The following is a 17,086-nucleotide window of genomic DNA, read 5'->3' as shown; positions in this document are numbered from 1 at the left end:
GTGATCTTGGGCAAGTCACTTAGCCCTCCATTGACTCGGGTGCAAACATAGGGACCCGTTGCGCTAAAAACGCTAGCGTGTCTTAGTAAACAGGGCCCTTAGAATGTAAGCCCTCAGGCGATAGAGAAAAACATATTTACCCTGTCTGCAACTCAATCGGCATGAGCTAAATCCAAAATCCTTGATAAACTAATATTTATTTATTAGAATTTATTTACCACCTTTTTGAAGGAATTCACTCAAGGCAGTGTACAGTAAGATTAGATCAAACATGAGCAATAGACAATTACAGCAGTAAAAATATTCAAAAAACAATACAAAATATGGCATGGTATACTATTTACAATGTCAACACAATACGTAATAGAACATTATAAGTGATAGCAAAGGGTAAAGCAAAGATGTAACATATAGAAGGGTAAGAAAGTAGGAAGAGTTAGAAAGTAAGGTGATTGATTTAAAGAAAGTTGCACATGAGGTCAGAGAAATGGTTAAATGTTATCTCAGCTAGGGTAGGAGTGGATAAACATGTACTGCAGCAGTATATGCAGCCTGAGTACTCCTTGTGTGTGTGAATGAGACTAACAAGTTAGTTACTTCTTCCATTAAAGGCTTCCTGAAGTACAGATAGTCTTGTGTTAAGCACAGCCTTTCAGGCAATGCATTCCAGAGTGTGGGGGCAACTCCAGAGAAGGCTCGCTTGCGGGTATCACATCGTGTAATGTCTTTTGGAAAGGGTGTGGTTAGTGAAAGTCCTTGGGAGGACCTTAGTCTTTGGAGGTGTGTGGAGGATCATCCTATTTTTCAAGTACTCAGGGCCATTACCTTTCAGGGCCTTGAAGATCAGACATCGAGTTTTAAATTTAGCCCTGTATTGTACTAGTAGCCAATGAAGTTTTTGCAAAAATGGTGTGATATGGTCACGTCATTTGCAACCTTCTATATGACTTTAATATGACACTGAAAACAGAAAGGGTAAATACCAGAATAATATGATGCTTCCATTGTTCCACACAACATTTTACTTCATGATAAAATTCTGATAAATGATCATTTAATATACGTGTGTGTGTGTGTGTGTGTGTGTGTAAATTTTTTTAGGCTTGCTTTTCTGAAAAAGGCTGTGAAAACTGTACGGCTGTTTATAGATAGTCTGCATGCTGTTTTAGATTCTTTCATTTGTAATTTTTCAATTTGTACTTTGTATTTCTTATCTTTTCATTACTTTTTATTCTTTAATTTTTTTAGGGCTACATTTCGATTAAAATTTGTAATCATGATTAATCATGCAACTAAAGGGATGTTATTTATTTCTCCACTGTAGCTCCTTATGACTGAGTAACTTGCTCAGAATCACAAGTAGCTACAGTGGGGACAAAAACAAACAACATACCTTTAATCGCGATTACAAATTTTAATTGAAATGCAGCCCACATATATATACACATATATACACAGTATTTTTTTTTGCACTGGTAAAAAATGTATCAATGAAATATTATATATTTTAAAAAATTCAGCAAACATGCTGATATAAACACAGGGATTCAACTACCTTCTGTACTGTCTAGTTGTTCAACTGAATCCGGTATATTCCAAATGCACAGCCTCCCTGAGGAATCCCCCTGAATTAGAAGTTTGTAAAAGCATTCTCTGCGCCCATAGAAGAACCGAGTAACAGGGGGACAAATTAGTAACTGCAAAATAAGAAGAGAATAAAACAATTTCAGGTGTGTAACATATAAAGGAGCATTTTTGATATATCAAAATCTGGTTTTGGACATTTTGCAAAAAAAAAAAAATACAGTCCAAAAATCCAGTGCCAAATTTGATCATTTTTGAACCAGAAAAACATCTATCTTTTTGGTTTCTATTTTAGACAGTTCTGTACTCTGTGAGTCTTTCTTTTAGAGCCATTTCCAAACAAAATGCACTAAAACAAGCCATTGGGATGTCTAGGGGCCAGCAGTCTTACTAAACAGGCCACACAGGCATCCCAGCAGAGCAGTGGGGCAACCTTGGGAGGCACAGCAGTGAATTTCACATAAAAGGTTCCAGCTACACATCACATCATAACCCCCATATACTGTATGGTGAGCCCTCCAGGAATAGCAAAAAATGTACTGTATCCAACTGTACATCACTACAATAGCGCTTATGCCTGAAGGTGTCACCTATATGTGGGTTCAAAGGTATTTTGTGGTTCTTGGGGCGTTTCCACTTTCCACCACGAGTGCACTAGTTAGAGTAGGATATGGACATGGGGCCCCTTTTCTACAGTCCACTGCACTGCCCACTAGGCTACTCCAGGTACCTGCTTGCTGATCTAAGAGGAATGGTGATTATATCTGTAGCTGTCATAGAGCCTGGTATGTAGTATCACTTTCACCTCTTAGGTGGGTGGGAAGGGAAGGGGCCAATGACCACTAGGGGATTAAGGGGGTGTCATGCTTATATTTGGTCATTTTACTATTGTTATGCTGCTAACAAAATTGTAAGTTTTATGTTAAATTGTACCTGCTGTACACCACCTTGAGTGAATCTCCTCATAAAGGTGGTTAATAAATCCCAATAAATAAATAAATGCCTTTATCCCTCCATTTTGGGCACCTTTATTGAAACAGGTCTAGCCAAAAACTTCCTATTTTTTGGTCTGGAAGTTTTCACAATGTTCCATTATTACAGACAAACGTCCAAATCGTAAACCTGCCCTAGTCCTGCCCAAAACACACCTCAAACATGCCCCCTTGTGATTTAGATAAACTGCATAGAAAAATGACTTTAAAACGTTTCTAAAATAGCGATTTGGACATTTTTGCAAAAAAAAAAAAAAAAAAGCCCATTTGCCGCTTTGTGCCATTCTTTGGATGTTTTTCTGTTTCAAAAATAAGTCCAATAATGTAGAAAGCACCTTACTATAAATCAGTAAGCCATGCTTCAGATTAAATAGAGAATAATCTTATAACAGGACATCTAAACTGTGTGGCAGTATACACATTAGTTATAGCAACTTTCTAAATGAAAACTTGCACATACATTGTCTTAAGAAAACTACCCTAAGAGACGTGCATGGTCACCCTCAAACTTATTTCTTGGCATCCACAGATTTCCTGTTTTATATTATTCATGTATTTAATAGGATTTATTTACCGCCTTTTTGAAGGAATTCACTCAAGGTACAGTAAGAACAAATCAAACATAAGCAATAGACAATTACAGCAATAAAAATATTCAGATAATACAAAGTATGGCATAGTATACTATTTACAATGTCAACACAATATGTAATAAAACATTTTCATAGACATCATAGAGTACAAGCAAAGTTGGAACATATAGATAGGTAAGAGATTAAGAGGAGTTAGAAAAGGAGACTAATTTAAAAAAAGTTGCATATGAGATCAGAGAGGTGATTATTTATTTATTTATTTATGCATTCTTGTATCCCACTGTTATCCAAAAACAAGCTTTAGTTCAAAGTGGCTTACAATTTACAGTTGTTTGCATTGTTTATTCCTCCGTTATGACATGGAAAGGACTTCTGTAGACTATAGAGTTTTCTGAGGGGCTCTTTTGAAGGAAAGTAGGGAGGTAGTTGATGTGGTTATCTGAAGAGTTTGGATGAGGTAGGTTTGTAGAGGTGGTAGGATGATAGTTTGTTTGGTTTTCTGAACAGTTTTAATGAGGTAGATTTGTATAGTTAGATTTTTAAATGTGGGACGTTGATGACTTATGTATTTAGTTGTAGAATTTTTTGAAGAGATAGGCTTTCATTTGTTTCTTGAACTAAAGGTAGTTGGTGATGCTTCTTGTGGCTTTTGGTATTGAGGTCCACCATTTGGAGCCCGTAGCTAAATCTGCTGTGTAGATGGTTTTTTAGGTGATATTTCTGCAGTTGGGTAGGTGAAAAAGTAGGTAGCCTCTGCTTTCTGGACTTGTGTTTCTTGGGGATAACTCCATCATATCTAGCATATATTCTGGTGCCATTCCAAATAGTATTTTAAATACGAGGGTGTGGAGCCAGCGTTTTGTTTGACTTCAAAGCGGCAGGAGAAGGACAACCCTCGGAAGCAAAGGAGACAGAAATTGCATCTCTTAGTAAGTCTTATTTGCCTGAGAAGCCTCAAAAAATCACCCTTGATACCATATGGGAAGCTTTATTGGGCTTGGAAACTTCTTTTCACAAAAACTGATTGCTGTGAGCCAATGTGCTAAGGCTCCTTTAGAAAAAATAGCTATGTTGGAAACAAAAGTTGTAACTGTTGAAAAAAATATTGAATCTAATATGGGAAAAATAGATAATCTTCAACAAGTTCATATGAGCCTTATAAAGGAAAATAAATTGTTGCAATATAAAATTGAAATGTGGAAAACAGAGAGCTAATACTCTGCATTTGATAAAGTTTCCTAAAATACCATCAATAATAGCTCCTCTTATCACCTTTAAAAAAAATATTTGCATGAGATACTGAAGATTCCTGAACAAGCATATCCACCAACCTCCAAGATATATTATTTGCTACCATATAAAAAGAAAGATACAAGTCAACCTATTGTGGAAGGAGCTGATGTTTCCTTTGATACTCTAAATCTCACACAATTGATTGAAGAAGATGAGCTAGGTATTAAACCAGCAACTCTAATAGTAACATTTGTTTTACAACCTGACCGAGATGTTTTATTTTGTTTGATTTCTATTGATAACCTTAAGAGTGGACTAACACGGCTACCACACCTCTCCAACACAGGGAAAAACTTTTCAAGAACTATAAGATCAGAATGTTTCCTGATGTTGCTAGAACAACCCAAAATCAGCGTCAACTTTTTCTCAAGCTTCACCCTAGGGTTTTGCAAATGAGTGGTTTGTTTTGGCTGAACTTTCCCTATGTGTGTATTGAAAGTAAATTCAGTTAAATATGTATTATATGATCCAACACATTTAACCTCCTTTCTAGATTCAAGGGCTGTGGTGTCTCCAGCCGCACAACCAGTAATATCCAAGGTGTGCAAACTGCTTTCGCCAGGGTGGGCATGACATTGGGAAAAAAATGTTGGCAAGACAACTGACTGGTTCAGATGGGATCAAAAGAAACAAACAACTGGGCGGACAGTCTGAAGGGCTTCGTCCGCTCCATCATCTACTCCGGCATATTATATGAATGGTCTAAGTCTCTCTTCTATTTCCTTTACTTATTTAAGTGAAATTCGTTTCCTGAAATTGTACCTTGGTCTCCCTTTTATTTGTGGACTAGAGATCAGAGAGATTACTTATTTCTTCTATAATTGAGCAATATGATGTTAATATATTTATTCTTTTTTTGTATCTTTTCTTTATCAAGAGTATTCTTGATTAATTTGTGAAAATATAAAAAATAAATAAAATAAAAAATAAATAAATATGAGGGTGCTCGTTTTGAAGAGTAATCTTGCCTTGATTGGTAGCTACTGCGATGTTTTGAGCAGTGAAGTTGCTCTTTCATATTTCAACTTTTGAATATCAGTCTTGCTGCAGTGTTTTAGACGGTTTGCAGCAATATTAGTGTTCTTTCTTTGCACCCTACGTATGCTGCGCTGCAGTAGTCTAGTTGTGATAGTACTGTCGATTATACCATTATTGGGAAGGATTGTCTAGGAAAATAGTCTCAACCTTCTCAGTTTCCATAGTGTGTTGAAGCATTTTGATATTATTATTATCTCAGCTAGGGTAGGAGTGGATAAACGTGTGTGTGTGTGTGTGTGTGTGTGTGATTGCAAAGCCAAGCTTTTACCTGCTTCCTAAGGTACAGATAGTCTTGTGTTAAGTACAGCCTTTCAGGGAGTGCATTCCAGATTTTGTACACAAATGCATATTTTAGAAATTGGGGGCTCCTTTTACTAAGGTGTGCTAAAGGATTTACTGCCTGCTAACAATTAGCACCACTAAATGCTAACACACCCATAGGAATAAAATAGGCTTTTTCAATTCTCTATGTATATATCCATTTTACTTGTTCATTGATATGCTTTTATTTGTATTTGTGCAAACTCCTGAGGACGGCACCCCTGTGTGCCATGGTACCTTGTTGAGTCATTTATTAAAGTTTATTACCCTTATCCAGCTGTCACACCAGATGGCAAACCTCCTCCATTTGAAAGAGTAACACCTCTTCATGGAATCTTTTCTGGAAGCAAGACTCAGGAGACACCCTCTGAAAGGCCCAAGGAGGCGAATTCTAAGCTCTCAAAATCCAGACTGTGAGAGCCAGAGACTGGAGGTTGGGATGTAGAAGTGACCCCTCGTTCTGGGTGATGAGGGTTGGAAAACACTCCAATCTCCACGGTTCTTCGGAGGACAACTCCAGAAGAAGAGGGAACCAAATCTGGCGCGGCCAGAAGGGTAAAATCAGGATCATGGTTCTGCGGTCTTGCTTGAATTTCAGCAAAGTCTTCCCTGCTAGACGTATGGGAGGATACGCATATAGAAGGCCTGTTCCCCAATGAAGGAGAAAGGCATCTGATGTTAGTCTGTCGTGGGCCTGAAGCCTAGAACAGAACTGAAGGACCTTGTGATTGATCTGAGTGGCAAAAAGATCCGCCGAGGGGGGGGGGGCTCCACGCTCGGAAGATCTTGTGGGTCACGCCCATATTCAGTGACTACTCATGAGGTTGCTTACCCTACTCAGTCTGTCGGCCAGACTGTTGTTTACACCTGCCAGATAAGTAGCTTGGAGAAACATGCCGTGACGGCGTGCCCAAAGCCACATCTAAGCAGCTTCCTGCCACAGAAGGCGAGATCCAGTGCCCCCCTGCTTGTTGGTGTAATACATAGCAACCTGATTGTCTGTTTGAATCAAGATGATTTGGTTGGACAGCCGATCTCTGAAAGCCTTTAGAGCATTCCAGATCGCTCATAGTTCCAGGAGGTTTATCTGAAGACCTGTTTCCCGGAAGGACCAGGCTCCTTGAGTGTGAAGCCCATCTACATGAGCTCCCCACCCTAGGAGGGATGCATCCATCGTCAGCACTTTTTGTGGCTGAGTAATTTGGAATGGTCGTCCCATGGTCAAACTGGACCAGATTGTCCACCACTGAAGAGAATTTCAAAAATCGGTGGACAGTTGGATCACATCCTCCAGATCCCCCACAGCTTGATACCACTGGGAAGCTAGGGTCAATTGAGCTGATCTCATATGTAGATGTACCATGGGATTTACATGAACTGTGGAGGCCATGTGGCCGAGAAGTCTCAACATCTGTCGAGCTGTGATCTGCTGAGATGCTTGAACTGTGGACACCAGCGACAGGAGGTTGTCTGCCCTTATCTCAGGAAGATAAGCCCAAGTTGTCTTTGTGTCCAGCAGTGCTCCAATGAATTCCAATCTTTGGACAGGAGTGAGATGGGACTTGGAATAATTTATTACGAACCCCAGTAGCTCTAGCACCTGAATAGTCATTCATATGGACTGCAGAGCACCTTCTTCCGAGGTGCTCTTCACCAGCCAATTGTCCAGATAAGGAATCACATACATTCTCAGTCTGCGTAGCGACGCTGCGACTACTGCTAGACACTTTGTAAACTCTCTGGGTGCAGACGCCAGGCCAAAGGGCAGTACACGGTACTGAAAGTGCTGTGTTCCCAGCCAAAATCGAATATACTTCCTGTGAGCTGGACGTATCGGGATGTGTGTGTAAGCATCCTTTAAGTCCAGAGAGTATAGCCAATCGTTTTCCTGAATCATGGGAAGAAGGGTGCCCAGGGAAACCATCCTAAACTTTTCTCGGAGTACAAATTTGTTCAGGGCCCTCAGGTCTAGGATGGGGCGCATCCCCCCTGTTTTCATTTGCACTAGGAAGTACCTGGAATAGAATCCCAGCTCTTCTTCCCCTGGTGGAACGGGTTCGACCGCATGGGCCTTTAGAAGGGCAGAGAGTTCCTCTGCAAGTACATGCATTTGTGCTGGGAGCTGTAAGAATGAACTCCCGGTGAGCAATTTGGAGGTTTGGATTCCAGATTGAGGGTGTATCCTAACCGGACTATTTGAAGAACCCACCGGTCGGAGGTTATGAGAGGCCACTTTTGGTGAAAAAACATTAACCTCTCCCCAACCGGCAAGTCATCCAGTATGGACACTTTAACAGTGGCTATGCTGAACTGGAACCAGTAAAAAGCTCATCCCTTGCTTTTGCTGGGGAGCAATAGGGGCGTTAGGTGCACGCTGTTGACGAGAACGAGTGCACTCGGGTTGAGCCTTACTAGGCTGTTGAGAAGTTGGAGTGTACCTACGCCTAGCATAGGAATAAGGAGCACTCCTTTTCCCCCCCAAAAAAAACCTCCTAATTGAGGAGGTTGTAGCAGAAGGCGTTTGGCAGGAGAGAGAATCCATAGCATCATTATGTTTCTTGATCTGGTCAACAAAATCCTCTACTTTTTCACCAAAGAGGTTGTCTCCCCGGCAAGGTACATCCGCCATCCACTGCTGGACCGAATGATCCAGGTCAGAGACATGCAGCCATGAAAGTCTGCGCATCACTATACCTTGAGCAGCGATTCTAGATGCCACATCAAAATAGAGTCATAAGCGCCCCTAGCCAGGAATTTACGACACACCTTCTGCTGCCTGACCACCTGGCAAAAAGGCTCAGCCTGCTCCGGAGGGAGGGCATCAACCAAGCTAGACAGCTGCCTCACCGAGTTCCGTAAATGGACACTCGTGAAGAGCTGGTAAGACTGGATTCGGGTGGCGAGCATAGCAGCCTAATAAGTCTTCCTCCCAAAAGAATCCAAGGTCCTTGCTTCTCTGCCCGGGGGCGCCGAGGCATAATCTCTAGTACTCTTGGCTCTTTGGAGGGCAGAGTCCACCACCATGGAATTGTGGGGGTTCTGAGACCTCATCAATCCAGGTTCACCATGGATCCGATTTTGGGAATAAGCTTTCTTCGGGATCATGGGGCCAGACAGAGGGAACAACCAGTTCCACATAAGGACTTCCTTCAGTACCTTATGTAGAGGAGCCATCACAGCCTCTTTAGGTGGAGAAGGATAGTCCAGGACATCGAGCATCTCAGCCCTAAGCTCATTCTCAACCTCCATAGGGAATGGAATGGCAGTAGCCATTTCTCAAACAAAAGAGGTAAAGGACAGACTCTCCGGAGGAGATAGTCTCCTTTCAGGTGGAGGGGAAGGCTCAGAGGAAATCCCATATGATTCATCAGAAGAAAAATATCTGGGATCTCCCTCTGACTCCCACGATAGCTCCTCTTCAGTATCGGATAATACCTCTCTCAGGGAACTCAGAGACAGAGCCTGCCTCGACGCCGAGGATCGATGTCCTCAATGGCAATGCCAAGAGGTCAATGCCCACATGGACTGCAGCGAAGCTTCTTCCACCGACGTCGAAGGGTGGCAAGCAGCACAAAGGACGGGGACCTCACCGCAGTCAAAGGGCCAGACGCTGCTGCAGCAGACGGTACGGAAGGCGCAAGCACCTCCGACACCGAAGCAGACCAATGCAGCAGTCCTTCCAGAAGCTCTGGAAGCAGGGCCTGGATGCGCTTGTTGAGAGCCACCATCGGAGAAGGCTGCAGGGTTGGTGGAACAGCTGGTGGTGGCAGAATCTGCTGAGGTTCAGGAGCAGGTACCGAGCTGCAAGGCACCTCCTGTATAGAGGGAGAGCAGTCCTCTCTGAGCTGATGTTTCTCGGGTGCCAATTCCGGGTGCCCCAGAGCTCCCAGCACTGTGTGTCAAAGGAGATCTGTGACGGTGCTTCTTCGCCTTCGCTTGATGCCCATCACTGAGGCTCCTCGTGCCGAGGATGACGTGGAATCCTCACATCTCCTCGGGATCGAGTCTGATGATGGTCGGTCCTGGGGGGCCTGCATAGCAGGAGGCCTTGAGAAAGGTGGAGACCCACTCGATACCTCACTGCTCCCAGAGCAACCTGGTCTCTCAGCAGCTATTACCTCTGCTCCCGACGTCGATGCCTCCTTCGATGTCGATGCCAACGTCGCCGACCTTGGTACCGATGTCGAAGGACCGGACCGAGCCCAAAAATCTTCTCTCGCTGGGCTTCTCGAGACACTTGGGTCCGTTTCTTCATACGAAGACACAGACTACAAGCAGCTGAGCTGTAGTTGGGCCCAAGGCACTGGATACACCAGGAATGGGTATTGGTACCTGAGATGGTCCGGTTGCACAGAGTACAACGTTTGAAGCCGCTGGGTGTCCTTGTTGACATGGAAGGAAAAACCACCTCGGCGAAATCAAAAGATACAATTGTGCCAAAAAAAAAGGCACAAAAAGGGGAAGAAACCAGACTGTGTGGCCTAAAGGCCGGCTGCGTCGAAAAACAAAGTAAACTTAAAACAGGACAAAGAACTAAAAAGAAGGGGAAAACTCTTTTTTTTTTTTTTTAAACAAGATAAAAAAAAACAAAAACAAAGAAACTCGCGAAAATCACTCAGAAAACTCTTTCCTGGGCCTCAGCGAGAAGCACAGGAGGAACCTGCCGCACCTCGTCGCAGAAAATAAAAAACCTGAGTACACGTTCGTGCGGTGGGCAGAAAGTCAGTCTGCGCATGTGAGGTGCACACACGCCAGAAGACTGTAGCAAAACTTTATTTTTGCTTTTGCAAAATGCCAATTCCCAGGCTGACGCAGACGTCGACCCACATGTTAGAACAAACAGCCTGCTTGTCCTCGGAGAAAATTTTTTTTAAAATGAAAACACAAAGCTTATATTTACATCATGCCTCAATAGGTAGCTAATGTAAAGATCGCAAGAGAGGAGTAACGTGATCAAACTTATGTCTCCCCCAAATCAATTTTGCTGCTGTGTTCTGCAAAATCTGTAAATGTCTTAACAATGAACGAGAGCATCCAACAAAGTGGATTACAATAATCAAGCTGAGACAGTACCAACGTCTGAACCACAACCTGAAAATTTGATTTACTCATCAGACATGTAATACGTTGGAGCTGTCTTAACCTGAAAAACACTTTCTTAGCTAATTGTGAAATTTGAGTCTCCGTAGTTAAATGGGTGTCCAAACAAATCCCCAATACCCTTAATGAAGTTTCCAGAGAAAAATTAGAACCCTGAATATTCAAAACCAAATTGGATAGAACCCTAGTAGAAGGGAATAAATACAAAATTTTAGTCTTGGCTGAATTCAATTGTAGCTTGTAACAAGAGGCCTACCTATCTACTATAATAAAAAGCACCTCCAATGTTCTGAAGCTGACTCCGTGGCAGTGAAAGGTTGTAGGGTTTGTACTGCCTGTAATGCTGTATCCATCTCCTGTTGTGACGTTAGCGTACTTCCTGGTTTGTCACATGCATGAGGGTGTCGTCGTCCCTCCCTTCCTCCCTCCCACCCTTCCAGTTCCAGGCCCCCTCCCTCCGATTTGTAAAAGTCATCTTCACTTACCAAGTCAGGGTTACGGTGGACGGCAGCAGCAGCGGTAAAATGCGTGCAGACTCGGCCCTTCTCTCTCTCTCAGCTGTGGTCCTGCCCTCATTTCCTGTTTCCGCAAAGGTGGGACCACAGCTGAGAGAAGGGCCGAGCCTGCACGCGTTTTACTGCTGCTGGCGGCTGACGTAACCCCAACGAGGTAAGTGAAGATGACTTTTAAAATTCGTAGGGAGGGGGCCTGGAACTGGAAGGGAGGGAGGAAGGGAGGGACAACGGAACTGGAAGGGAGGGACGACGAACCTGGAACTGGGAGGGAGGGACCCTGAAACTCGGAGGGAGGGGGGACAACCCTGGAACTCGAAGGGAGAAGGGGCGCCCCTGGCACACATTCTCAATCTCACACACACACTCTCTCACAGACACACTCGCACCCAGTCTCACTCTCTCTCTGTCACATACACACACTTGCACATTCACTCTCTCTCTCTCTCTCTCTCACACAGTCACTCTCACACACACTCTCTCACTCTCACACAGTCACTCTCACACACACTCTCTCAAACATACACACTTCAAGGAAAACCTTGCTAGCGCCCGTTTCATTTCTTCCAGAAACGGGCCTTTTTTTACTAGTTGTTCCATAATCTCCAGATAAGTAGAGATTTCCATAATGCTATCTTCAGTTGTTTTTGTTAATGGAAATAGAATTATACGTCATCTTCTTACAATCAAACACTTATTTTTTGAAAAATCAAAAAATGTACCCAGTCATCATCAAAACATTAAACAAAATAGGAGGTGGGGGGAACTATGTGGGATCCCCACTATGAGCCTCCAATGGTTGAGATATTATTTATTCTTTAGAGACCCTCTAAATTCTATTTACCAAGAAGCCCTTAAAACACTGGATTACATATTCCGCAATTCCCAAATCTCTTAAAACATCCAAATCAAATGCAGATGGCAAGTCAAACTGCAATATAATAACTTGATAGCCTTGTGACAACAAATGTTTAGCTTGAGCCTCTAACGAATTCAAAGTTTCTGTACTGAAACCCTGTCAGAAGAGATGTGCAGTTTATTAAGCAATCACCCAACATGGCCACATTTCGCATCTAGACAACCTGAACTCGCACGATACAATCCAATTTCTAGATTTCCTCTGTCTATGGGATCTAATCTGCCCTTTCGTTGGCCCAACTCATGCTAAAGGGCACACATTAGATCTCCTCTCATTTAAATTCCAAGTTGACTCCAATTTTCTTTTAACCAATATTAGATGGCTTGAAACACCCTGGTCTGACCACTTCAAATTACAATTCACATTGAGTTGGCTAAACGCAGGTCCTCCCTAGCCTGGTAAAGTCACCAAGTAGTTCTCAAGAGGTTTAATCAACCCGGAACAATTCTGAAACTGTTTATACAACACTAATTGGGCGGAACAAACTGACTCACCCCACTTTCTCTTGACTTGGGACGACAAATGTAAGAAAGTGCTTGATCAAATTGCGCCCATGCATCTCAAAGCTTCTTACAACCGCAGCTCAGCTCCTTGGTTCTCTACTGAGCTAAAAGGCTTAAAAACCAAGACAAGGAGGCTGGAAAGAGCCTGGCGTAAACGGAAATTAGATACAGCGCTTGAAGCCTGGAAAAATTGTCACCGAAAATACAAGTATGCAATTAAACAAGCAAAATGTTCATACTTCTCTCAGAAATTGTTGTCTGTTGGTAAGGACCCCAGAAAACAGAATCAATTGCTTGCCTCCTTCCCAGATACTAATAAGAAGGAAGCCTGTAGTGGTGATCTTCCTCCAGCTGACCAGCTTGCAACCTACTTCAATGATAAAATTTTAGCTCTAAGGCCTACTTCAGTTAGTTGTCTATTTGCCGTGGATGACTTCCTTAGTTCATTGGTACCATCTGCTGACCATTGCCCGGCCGACCGCATTTGGACAACCTTTAGTGATGTTCCGGTTGAAACTATATCCAAAACATTGCGAAAGTTCTCTAGCAAATACTGTGGCCTGGATGTTTGTCCCAATCATTTGTTCAAAAATGCACCACACTGCTTTGTAGTTGACTTGACAACTAATCTCAATTATCTGCTATCAAAGGGTTTGTTCCCTCCTGACCATGGTCGCATACTTCTCACGCCTATCCGGAAAAACCCTAAGGTTAAACCTGATGTCATCACAAATTACCGTCCCGTAGCTTCCATACCTCTGTTGGTCAAGGTCATGGAGAGTATAGTCAACACTCAATTGAATGAATTCCTGACGAACTTTGATATCCTGCACCATTCGCAGTCTGGATTCCGCGCTCAGTACAGTACCGAAACTGTGCTGGTAACTCTCCTGTCAGAATTCAAACGTGAGATATCGGTTGGAAAAAAGATTCTTTTACTGCAGTTTGACTTGTCCAGCGCTTTTGATATGGTGGATCATGAACTCCTATTACACCTACTTGATACATTTGGAGTGGGCGGTTGTGTTTTGCACTGGATTAAGGGTTTCCTGTCGTCAAGATCTTACCAAAACACAGCGGCGAGATTAATCCTGGGAAAATCTCGTTTTGAATATTCTCACCCACTGCGTTTCATTCTCCACTGGTTGCCTGTGAAGGAACGTCTCTCTTTTAAAATCTGCTCATTAACTCATAAAATCATTTACAGGCAAGCTCCAGAGTATATGCTTCGCCTTATCGACCTCTCACCCAGAAACGCAGTAGCCACCTCGTGTTCGTATCTCAACCTGCACTACCCAAATTGTAAAGGCATCAAATACAAAACAATCTTCTCGTCTTTCCATTACTCCTGTGCTAAGAAATGGAGTGTTTTGCCGAAATACTTGAAAATGCAAATGGCGCACCAACTGTTCAAGAAGCTGCTGAATATCTCAATATTGCTTAACCTCAAACCCTCAAACTTTCTTTACTTATTTTTTAAGATTTAAATTATTTTAACAATTACTCATCTGAGTTAATGTTCCAATGCCGGGTCAGGGACACAATCCAACATGACGCGTGATGGAGTCTAGTGCCAACTTAACCAGTCAGTGTTTTAAAAACAGGCATGTTTTTGGACGTCTCGTATCAGAGTTTTAGGATCACTATGATGAATATGCAGGAGATAGATTTGCATATATGTATCAACATATGCAAAACTCTCTCATACCTATTCATTGTGGTCATCTTGAAAACTTGACTGGTTACATGTGCCTCCAGAAGAGGGTTGAAAAGCACTGTTCCTATGTCCCAAGTGATTTGTAGCCACAGGGAATGTAAGGACCACTGGGCTTGCTTCAGCCTCAACATCTTCCATGCTACTTACTATTATTTCTTCTACAATGGAAGAAGAACTTTTGCTCAAGTCATGTTTAGCATAGCTCCTACGAATTACAATTGACATGGTTATCTTAAGCAGGATTTAGAGTAATATGTAATGAATTCTAGCAACTCCGACACGAGGCTTTGTGCATTGATTCTTTTGTACTCTCCTGAAAAGTGACTATGACTGTTTTATCCAGTGTGAATGCTTACTTGTACTTTAATTAGGTGCCCTTTTACTAAGTGGCAGTAAGCCCAATGTGAGCTTACCATTTGCCATTTCGGAACTACTGCCAGGCTACCGCAGGAGCCCAGCCATAGTTCCCGCCCCCAGTGTGCGCCAGTTCCGGTTATAGAACTGGTGCTTACCCGGTGGTAACTGGGCAGCGCCATGTGTTGCCCGGTTACCATTAGGTTAGCATAGGAGCCTTTGCCGTCATCTCAAAGGGTGGAAGTGCTCCCCTCCTCCCAAAATGGATGCACGGTAAGTGGTTCATTTACTGCATAGCCATTTCTTTTCAGGAGAAAAGACGGCCTTTTACCCGCTGCGGTAAAAGGGGGCCTCAGCACGTGTCAAAAACATGCGCCAATGCTAACACAGGTCCTCTTACTGCAGCTTAGTAAAAGTACCCCTTAAGTAATTAAGTGGATTAGAAATGCTTTAAATAAGTAATTTATCACCCAGGATAAGGATATATGCATAGCCGCCGAGGGGTGAGGGGGGATCAGCACAGGGGTCTCTCTCTCCTGGCTCCTGACGGGACCCGGGTGATCGTGTCTTAACAGGAGCAGAAGACAGAAAACTTCAGCACCAGGCCCCCCTTGCTCTGCCTGCCTAGCAGCTGCTGGGTCCTCAGGCTGCACATGCTCAGTTTTGAGACTGCACATATGCAACCTAAGGAAAGCAGCCGCAGAGGAAGGAAATGCTGGGCAGAGGTAGAAGCCACGCTGCCTGCAGCTGGCAGGGCCAGCTGTAAGTAATTCGGGCAGGCGGGCATGAGGGAGGGGGGCGGTGGCGATGAAGATTCTGCCCCAAGCCAGCAGCAGCGGCCCTGCCCCAAGCCCGGCTCAGTTTCTGGGTGGCCCTCGATACATGTGCACTCCTAATTTGCACAGGTGTGCCAATATCACAACAACAAATATTGAGAATATTCATGGTGCTAAGAGGCAATATACAATACTGAAAGTGGTACTTCCAATTAAATCATTAAAACATAATAATAGCCATACTGGGTTAGACAATTGTTCCATCTAGCCCAATATCCTGTTTCCAACAGTGGCCAATTCAGGTCACAAGTACCTCGCAGACCCAAATAGTAGCAACAACCATGCTACCTATCACAGGGTAAGCAGTAGTTTCCCCATGTCTATCTCATGGACATTTCCTCCAGAAACCTGTCCAAACCTTTTTTTTAAACCCAGATACACTAATCCCTGTTACCACATCCTCTGGCAATGAGTTCCAGAGCAAAAAAAATATTTCCTCCCATTTATTTTAAAGGTATGTCCATGTAACTTCATGGAGTGTCCGCTTTTGAAAGAGTAAAAAATTGATTAATTTTTACCTGTTTTACGCCATTCAAGATTTTGTAGACCTGTCTTTCTCCCAAGGAAATCTAGGCTATGAGTAAGTCTCCTGGTGTCACCAAGAGTGGGTTCTCATCCATGTCCTTCTTGTGGGGTTGAGCAGGGAAGAGGGGAAAGAAAGAGGAAAATTTGACTATAAACCAGTGATGAGTACCATTTCTTGAATCTAGAAACTTAGGATCCAAGATGGCCAGATATACCCGACACACTGTGGCTTCTTGTTTATGCCTTTCAATTTCACTTTTCTTTTCTCCATATGGTCAAGAATGGGGGAATGGCTTCTACTCATCCCCCTTGGCAAAGTCAAATCCTTGCATTGTACCCAATTGACAAATTTTTGGAGAAGCCTGGAGCACCAAGTCAACCCTTGGAAGCAAATCCACTTCAGACATTGGCAGGCAGTGAAGGTTCAACCACGTCTCTTGAGCCAGAGGTCAACTTGAGCCCCAAAGCTAGAGCCTTGCCTTTCAATTTCACTTTTCTTTCCTCAATATGGTCAAGATTGGGGGAAAGGCTTCTGCTCATCCCCCTTGGCAAAGTCAAATCCTTGCACTGGGTCCTACTGACAAATTTTTGGAGAAATCTGGAGCACCAAGTATACCCTTGGAAGCAAGTCCACTTGAGACGTTGACAGGTAGTGGAGGTTCAACCATGTCTCTTGGGCTAGAGGTCAACTTGAGCCCAAAAGCTAGAGCCTTGCCTTCTCAGCTAGAATTCTGCAGTTCACTCATGGAAATTCGGGCCGTGCTCCTAGCAAATGCTGCCAGAGACATCTCTAAATGAG

The 17,086-nt window shown here is 43.2% G+C and overlaps 1 protein-coding gene across 3 annotated transcripts in view; it reads right to left on the bottom strand.

Moving 5' to 3' along the window:
* WDR7 (WD repeat domain 7) overlaps positions 1-17,086 on the bottom strand; it is a 754,216-nt gene that overhangs the window by 628,955 nt on the left and 108,175 nt on the right. For all 3 annotated transcript variants that reach the window (XM_030192974.1, XM_030192976.1, XM_030192975.1), the window contains one exon: positions 1,556-1,697. In XM_030192974.1, the coding sequence (XP_030048834.1) occupies positions 1,556-1,697 (142 nt within the window). The remainder of the gene's footprint in view (positions 1-1,555; positions 1,698-17,086) is intronic.

Source organism: Microcaecilia unicolor, chromosome 2 (assembly GCF_901765095.1).
Source record: "Microcaecilia unicolor chromosome 2, aMicUni1.1, whole genome shotgun sequence".
Lineage (NCBI taxonomy): Eukaryota > Metazoa > Chordata > Amphibia > Gymnophiona > Siphonopidae > Microcaecilia > Microcaecilia unicolor.
The sequence above is the reverse complement of the archived record's forward strand: the minus strand, read 5'-3'. Positions and strand labels throughout refer to the sequence as shown.